The sequence below is a fragment of the Cariama cristata genome, unplaced genomic scaffold (assembly GCF_000690535.1).
Source record: "Cariama cristata isolate BGI_N322 unplaced genomic scaffold, ASM69053v1 scaffold6855, whole genome shotgun sequence".
Taxonomy (NCBI): Eukaryota; Metazoa; Chordata; class Aves; order Cariamiformes; family Cariamidae; genus Cariama; species Cariama cristata.
Genome location: NW_009619131.1, coordinates 13,494 through 22,482, shown reverse-complemented (window position 1 = coordinate 22,482; position 8,989 = coordinate 13,494). Strand labels below are relative to the sequence as shown.

Here is an 8,989-nt window from a genome sequence, read left to right as displayed (position 1 = left end):
AGGAATGCCTAAATCAAACTAGTGAGCTACAAGTTTCCACTTGGATCTGGCTGGAGTAATTTTTTAGATATTTGTAAATTAAATTGAGACTTTTTGTCAGAGAATCTTCTTGCTTTGCATTCCAGTAATGCTAAGCCTCTACTTAAAAATGGATGGTAGTTTTAAAGCAAAATTGCCAGTTTGATCAAAAGCGCTGTTTCACTTTACTTTATATAAATGAGTTGAATATGACCATACTCTAAAACAATAGATTTCTTTTTACCATTAAGAGAGATGAACGCTTCATCTGTATATGTATACTTAGTGTTGCTTACCATGATATGAACACTTTCTGACATTTGCTTCTCAGAATACTGTCAGGGTATTTCAGGATGTTTCAAATCTTCCAAAGTCAACAGGGTACTATCCTCAATTCAAAGCAATTTTTATCAGAACAACTGGAAAATGAGTAACACAGTGAGGTTTTTAAGTATACATATGCACTTTTTTTTTATTTAGTTTCTACATTCTTTTGAGTTGTTGAAATATGATGTCTGGAAACAAGAACTTATGAAGGATGAAAATGGAAGGTGTAAAAAAGTACCCATAGGTAAGGAAAAATATTAGTTCTCTATTAACTAAGAGATAGCTCAATTTAGATGGTGATATTTTGGGGCAGCGATTAACTTTCTGTTCTGTGAGCAACAGGTTCTTGACATACACTTACAATTTGAAAATGACACAGGAAAAATATATTATCAATAGATCCAAATAGGGATCTCTTGCTAATATACCCAATAACATATAGAAATATTTATAATATACCCAAATATCCAAAAATACAATAATATAAGAACATGATCAATATTCTGGGCTCAGAATGTTTTTATATTCACCTGCAAAAACTTGTTCATATTCCTGAACAAATCAGATGTCTTAGTGTGGTTATTTTTTCCAAATAAAATGGGCACAGTAATTCCTAGATACGCTGTGTTCTCAGACCAGATGTTTACAGATGCTTTCTAATTTCCAAATTTAAAGTTCTGAGGAAGAACAGTATCGCTTCAAAATGTGGATAATATTTTTTCATATTTTTACATTTAGTGACCAAAAGATATTTAACTATTTAGTACCTAGAATTGCACAGAATCTCCAAACTCCTGCTTAGAATGCAGTACTCCTACTCAAAGAGCTGAAGCTCTCAGGCTGAAAACAAGATAGTCTGACGTTGAGAATATCTTTGAGAAAAATCCTGAAAACTTGACTCTCACAAAAGACATAGCACTGCATTTTACTAAAGTCACATTAAATATCTGTGTGTCTGTGTACACACGCATCAACCCATGTGTGTCAAAGTTAATAGTTCTGAGAAAAAGGTCTTTAACATCACTAGTTTTAGTATGTAGATTTAACTATCATTGAGATAAAATTCCAGAAGGCAAAAAAGAGGCTGGTGCAGCTGACATAAATTATAGTATTTGTTATGCTAAAGTCAGATCTCAGTGACACATAGCAGTATTGGTCATCAAAGCAGCAATTATTACTAGTAATTTCTCATAATATATTATATTCTGGTAGTAGTACTGGAAACCAAAGTACCAATTATTAATTATTTCTGATAATACATTATTTGCTGATAGTATCTAAATCAAGCAAAAGAATGATTACTTTTTTTCTTGAAAAGAATTTGCTTCCTCACTACAGTTACATTATAAACTGGACAAAAAAATCTTGGTTTCTCATTGAAATTGACAAAATGCCCAGTTTCATGACAGAACCGGAACAATTTTGCAGGTTGTTACACATATTTTTCAGATAACTCTGAAGTCGTCACTCAATGTAATGTGAGACAGTAATGACAGGAAATTCCCAAATTGGAGTAGAGAATCATCCTGCAAAATTGACTGGGGCTTAGGACAACTCTTTTTTTAAACTCAACATTTTTCATTTGGTTTTTCTTTCGTTATAAAGCATGCATCCTACTTGCAGCGATGCCAGCTGTTCTTCTGAATGGTAATACGAGCTTTCATTCCACCTTCCACATTTAGAGTTCAAAACAAAGACGATTTAACCTAAGAGGCAGATATACAGCTATGAAGAAAACCACTTGTTTGAAAACATCTCCATACATCTGTTGAAGGAAAACCAAGAAAAATCTTTAGAAGATGGAAATGTCTTTTAACCTCAGGAACAGACTGAGAAATAAGCCAGTACCTATCACAGATACAGAATATTAAAAAGGCATTTTAAAAGGGTATTCTGAGCCAATTCCAGTGAAGTCAATGGAATTGTTGCCCTTGATATAAATGGGCCTTATACAGTCCGCAACAACAGACCCCAGGGACTCCTTGATGTTTGGAGGCCCAGGCATATTATGGCTTACAACGTGCATTTGTACATCAGCACAGCACTGAGAGCAGTAGCAATCCTGTCCTCCAGAAAAACGTAAAGACAAGAGGTTAGGTGCTATGTTTTGCCCCCATGTGTACTGAAATGACAGAATATTCATCCTTTCATTGGGCAAATAATTTTTCAGGGTAAGTGATGTACCCTGTATTCCAAAAAGCTCTTCCCTAAGGTCTAGCTTACAGAAGAGAAGGAAGCAAAATTGTTCCCTCTTCCACTCACCTATTTGTGCTGTTCAGGAAATAGTTACAGAAACGTAGCAATAAGATCAGTAGAAGAGATGTGGCTTTCCAAAAGATTTTTAATATGATAATGTATGTTCTAAATAGTTCACTGTAAATACGTTTTTTTACAACCCCTTTTCATGGCCTGCAGGTAAACCTGGTCTTCTAGTTGTCCAAGTTACTCAGGATGCCCCATTCTCTGGATATGCTGGAAATGAAGAAGCCTCAGAGAAGAAACTCCTGCGTAATGTGTTTGTGAAAGGAGATGTGTATTTTAACACAGGAGACCTCCTAGTGAGAGATAAGGATGGCTTCCTCTACTTCACTGACCGGGTGGGAGACACGTTCAGGTATAGTACAGACAGTTAATCCAGTGAGCTTGGAAGAAATCATACATATGCAGACTTGAACCTGATGAATATCAATTTTGTTTTAACAGAAACATTAAGGATCACGGTCAAAGCCCATGAAAGTTCACACCAACACAGCAGAATTTTTCAAATTTGACTCATGGCATTTCTATTTCTTTTAAGTTTGGGGTCTCAAATGAGACGGTACTAAATCAGAAAAGGATTTATCTGCCTACGCTCTTCAGTTAAGAATAACAGTAGTCCGCATTAAAAGTAGTACTCCATGACATACAATCAAGTATAGAATGAAAATTTATTAGCCAGTATCTATGTTAATTTAAAAAATATTTTCAACAGGTGGAAAGGAGAAAACGTTGCCACTGTAGAAGTCGCGGAGATCATTGGCATGATGGATTTTGTCCAAGAAGTTAATGTTTATGGTGTAAGCATAAAAAGTAAGACATTCCCTACAGTTTGAGAATATAAACTCAAAATAGTAAATCGCTACTCTGTCCTTTCTGTTCTTGCAACAGAATGCATACTTGTATGTAAGGAAATAAATGGTGTCAACCTGACCATTCAGGTTTTCCTACAGTGCTTTGCAATTTCAGTTTCAATAAAATGCTGTATTTAATAAATACAACATGCTGAAATTTTGTAACGAATGGCAGAAACATCAAGGTGAATTAAAATTCATTACGCAGATGCAAGAAGTACAAAGTTATAAACTACAGAAGACATCCCTTAGGCTACAGGCTTTCATCCGAAAAATGGTACAATGGGGCATACTAAAAGATGACATGTCTGAAAACACCTGTCACTATCTTGTAAATACAGTCCTAGAAGATATGTATTTTGTCACAATTGGAATGTTCCCAAACACATATGGTGCTTCATAAAAATATACAATATCATGCTGAAAAACTGTAGGTAACTAAATTACAAGATGACACCACGCTGAAAAACTGTAGGCAACTAAATTACATGACAAGGTGGAAAATCACTCAGAAGATGCACCCACTGAATGAACAGGTTGAGGAAGGCAAACTTTCTTGTGGTGCTGAATAGCTGTTTTGTTTCCTTTGGGCAAAGGCTAATAAAGTCTAGTATTAAAAGAAAGTAGTTACACGAAGAAGCAGCTGTCATGAAGCAAGCTACTACTGAGCACTGAGAGATGGGAGACACAATGGATTCAAAGAGGATATATGAAAATAAAAATAACAAAAGGCAATAATCTGAATGGTTGATCAGCAGGTGGCTGTTAAATGTCAATGTGTTCATTTGTGAGAGATGACATCCTCAAGTGCACGCAAACAAAACTGTAACCTAACTTGGAAAGCGTATCTCATTTTCATTAGTTGGAGCTGACAAGAACTCCTCAACAGGCTGTTGCTATCTTAAACAGTGAATATCACATCAAAACAAAACCTCAAGAGCTTAAGAATCACATTCACTCTTGGTTGTATCATTAATAAAATCTAGATAGCACAGTCTTTCATATTTCTGAATCAACTTGAGTCTTAAATATTGTCAAAACAAACTTTATAGTTTATTACCAATTAAACTACTGCAAGTTAATTTTCATGAAAAGGGAACACCCATATTTCATCTTTCCAGTGCCTTGCCCACACATCAAAGTTGCTGTTCCATTCTGGAAAGATTTAACCATGGCAGCCCATTTCTTCTAATTTAGATGTTTCCTCTGTTTGAAACTTTTACTTGGTTTTGAATAAAGGTAATTCAGGAACTATGTTTGTTATAACTTCTTTAAAAGGGTTTTGTTTCTGTTTTCATGTCAAATAGAATTTGTTGCTTGTAATTTACTAAGAGGCACTTCCCTATTTGTCACTAATCTGTCTGTGGCATAGAGCAGAAAGCACTTCTTATACTATGCACAATAGCTGCTAGACTTTATATAGACCACAGTCTCATACATTTTTATGTCCATCTTTTGCACTAGCCTTTGTGGAAGTGCATTCAGCTTTCTATTGAACTAATGGTCACTCAGATTTCATTAGGCCACTACATTACCAACGTTAAGACTGAGTAAGGTAGGAAGAAAACCTAGCAGATGGCCATGCAGAATTCCTAATAAAAACATATCGGTGACATTTTCTTAATTGAATAAAAACACTGAAAGTAACTTTAAGTCTTCCAGTATAAACTATCATGTATCTTATACTCAATGATGTCTGAAAGGATAGGGCAGATATTTCACAATATGAAAATATTTGCTCTGACCAATACTAAACCCCTTCAAATGTCACAGAGGACTCACATACACTCTCACTCGTCATAACATCTCTCAATTTTTTTTAGACTATGAAGGAAGAATAGGGATGGCAGCTGTTGTTCTTAAACCTGACCGACCTTTTAATGGAGAGAGACTTTATAAGCATGTTGTGGACTTCCTTCCAAGTTATGCCCAGCCACGTTTTGTGAGAATCATGGTAAGACCATCAGTTGCCTCCTACTTGTATTTATCTTCTGACTTGAAAACTGGTCTCTGCAATCATGGAATGCAGGAATTAATTTACAAACAGTTTCAAGAACTGAAACACAAAAGGTAATGCAGCCTGAATTATTGTTGCTATTATTATTATGAAGATAAGCAAGTATTTCACAGAATCATAGAATCATTTGGGCTGGAAGTGACCTTTAGCGGTCATCTAGTCCACCCCGCCTGTGGTGAGCAGGGACATCTCCAGCTAGATAAGGTTGCTCAGAGCCCCATCCAGCCTGACCTTGAATGCCTCCAGGGATGGGCTTCCACCACCTCTCTGGGCAACCTGTATTTGACGAATTAAACTTTTATTTTGCTTTAAGGAGCCATTCATACCTAAAAATCCTAGATGTGGTTAATAACTTGGCAAAGTTGGATTTTGTTTCAAAGCTCTTCATCTTTAACTAGTGTGTTCTTCTAGTCAATGGAAGACTAGGCAGATGCACATGGGTAATATTACACGTAACAGTGTCCTCTTATAAAAGGGTTACATGATCCATTAAAAAACTTCTCCAAATATAGGTGTTCTTGAAGCAATCATTATTTAATGTTACTGACAAAATATCAAAGAAATATCTAGTTCTTTACAACTAATAGTCAGATAAATACTTTACAGTGAAGATCTCATAGTCTTGAGAACTGAAACGTACCTGCATGCTTTAGAGTATAAAAGCAGAACTGGGATACAATTCTTTTTAAACGTGCACCTTAGAAGTCCAAGGATTATACCCACTGTGTACTCCCCACATGATGACCTTCTGTAACAGGACATGAGAGCATGAATTGCAAAGAGCAGGAAAGGATCCCACATTACATCTACTGAAGGTTTGTAGCAGAGTTTTCTGCTGTTAGGGGACGCTGAGAGGCATTTGGTAGTTTTGCCTCTTTCTAAATATCAACAAATCATCTGAAAAGAACTAATTCGATTGAGAACAAGATGGGAACATAACACAGTCAGTGAGACTGGAGAGGAAGAGGAGAAACAGAATGTACACATTTACAGAGAAGTGTAAATTTCTGAGAGTTTAAAGAACTGAGGAAACCTATTTTTTCCCTAATAGGTTACTGTACTAAGTAAATGTCTCTTCAAATGCACTTAGCATAGGTTTTACTGTCTATGGTGCCTCAGGACAGCAGTGCTGTCTCCTGGGAAAATCCTTTGGAACAGACTTGTCTTTATGGTTCCATTAGATGGAGAAAATCTATATGGAGCTCTAGGGTCTATATATGTGCAACTGATTAAAGTTGTTTGCATTTTTATGTTCTCTGACTAAAGCTTTTTTTTAGCTAATCGAAGGGAGCTTACTACCAAAGATACTATCAGTACTAATTAATGAATATTTACACATGTGTAAGTTGTTATTAAAGAAGATAAAACCAATGTTATAAGAAAATCAAAATTTAAAAAACCATGTTGTTACTTTAAAAAACATCTTAGGGGAGGATAATAGGATGAATGCTGAACTCACAGTTTTCTAAGTGGACAGAAAGTGAAGTCCCTTCTGAAAAAAAAGCTATGTCTTGAGAAGTTCATCCTAATCAAGAGTGACAAACAAAAATATTAAATTCTCATGCAAAATTTGTTTTAAGATAAAATCAATCTTGGAAACTCTTCATCAGTTCATATGTAGGCTCTTTATAATAAGACATGCAATGATGGCTGACTGCTTTTGTGAAACCCAGGCAGACTCAGAGTTCTTCTTCTCAACCTCTCTGACTTGACTCCAGAAGTGTGGAGGCCCAGGGACAATGATGCAAAGAACCAGGGTACTCTGAGGCTCTGAGATAGAAGTTTTTTCACTTGACTTTTTCTAAATTCATTTCTTGTTTGCAGAAAGTCATTAGGAAGAGGTTTCTAAGAGCATCCAGGGAGTGATTTCAGTTTTGCATTATTTGTGCTCTGTTTGTTTGGTTTGGTTTGGTTTTGGCTTGGTTTTGGTTTTTTGTATCAAAACTCATATTTTCAAGCAGAAAAATCTGATTTCATTAAAATAACACCAGGGGATAATTTAAACAGAAAATCTCAGCAACCTGTATTCATAATACACATTTAAATGTTTAATACCTGTCTTTATTAAACTTTTAATCTTATCAACTTTTTAAATAATTACCGAGACAAATTCACTCTAGATATTCAATTTGGAATAATCCTGCTTGGTAATGATTGAACGTTATTACCATCTGTCAGCTATTTAGTGTCTGTGTGAAATGACTTGGTGGGCTAAGCATGGTTCCTATCATAAGTGCTGACAAAACAGAGAAAGAACTGGCAAACTTATTAGCAATCTCAGCTCAGAAGCCAAAGACTAAACGGGAGTTGTGGAAATGGAGTAGCAGCATGAAGAGGAAATTAGGCACGTTACAGATCAAGACAGAAAAACAAGTAAGAGCTGAAAAGTGGCCTGTTTCAGCATGAGAACTAAAAGAAAATGTTCGCTACATTGAAAACACTGTACAAGTCGTAACAATGCTTGAGAACTGTGTGTTTTAAACTTTGCCCTTTAATGTGAGCCACATTTTAAATGAGATTATTTTATATACCACTTCTGCTCTCACACATTGACTACTGTGTGCAGACCAACTTGTTCATGAACTGACATCTGAATAACTGCTGTACAGCAACTGCTTACATAGAAAAGTAACACAGGAAGGTACTTAATATATTTGTATTTAATGTCTTAAATTAAGTTTAGCAGTTGGAAATCAGAGGAAAGCCAGTACCATAAAATCAGTCAGCTCTCTGCAAAGCATCATCAAGTGTTCCACAAACTACAGATTTTGTGATCAGCTGCACTAATGAAAGTAACGAAAATGCTTATTTTGAAACAGAAACTTGCAAGCTTGCATGTGGCTTTGACAGAGAAATACGTAAGAAATAAAAGCTGCATTTAGATTTAAATTTCACTGCACCTGTGAATCAGATCATTCTAACTGAAGACATTCTAGAGTAAAACTCTATGATCAATTTTATTCAGTATATTGCATCATATTTTCACTGATATAGGCTGAAATGGAATATTGCACTTTACTTGAATTTTCTTTTTTAGGATGTTATGCAAATCACTGCAACTTTCAAGCATCAGAAAATGCATCTGGTGAAGGAAGGATTTAATCCAGAAATTATATCTGAACCTCTGTATTTCATGCATGAACCTGCACATTCCTATATTCCTTTGACAAGAGAGATATACAAGAACGTGGTTTCGGGTGAAATACGTTTATAAACCATACCGATAAAACTATTTTACAATACAGAAAGTAAATTTCAAATATAGTCTTGCAATTATTTCAACAAAAGCCACTACGCAATATTGGTTCTAAAAACATAAGATAATCAAATTAGTCTTACTGTCATAGAATCTCTCTTCATAAGACAGAGCCACAATAGTCACGGGCATGATGTCAGCTGTACTGTATCTGCTCAGATTACTTCCAGGGCTCACACGTGCAAATTTTTATTTTACCTTTCTCACCGATGCAAATTATTTTTGTGTAAGCCACAAGTATCTTAACTTAGTTGAATATTT

At 35.4% G+C, this 8,989-nt stretch overlaps 1 protein-coding gene across 1 annotated transcript in view; it reads left to right on the top strand.

Annotated features, from left to right (window-relative positions):
* The window catches only part of SLC27A6 (solute carrier family 27 (fatty acid transporter), member 6), a 17,681-nt gene extending 8,995 nt beyond the window's left edge, over nt 1-8,686 (top strand). The window contains exons 6-10 of the mRNA XM_009701111.1: nt 499-589; nt 2,761-2,959; nt 3,317-3,414; nt 5,279-5,409; nt 8,510-8,686. Coding sequence (XP_009699413.1) covers nt 499-589; nt 2,761-2,959; nt 3,317-3,414; nt 5,279-5,409; nt 8,510-8,686 — 696 coding nt within the window. The remainder of the gene's footprint in view (nt 1-498; nt 590-2,760; nt 2,960-3,316; nt 3,415-5,278; nt 5,410-8,509) is intronic.
* Nucleotides 8,687-8,989: the final 303 nt, after the last annotated feature.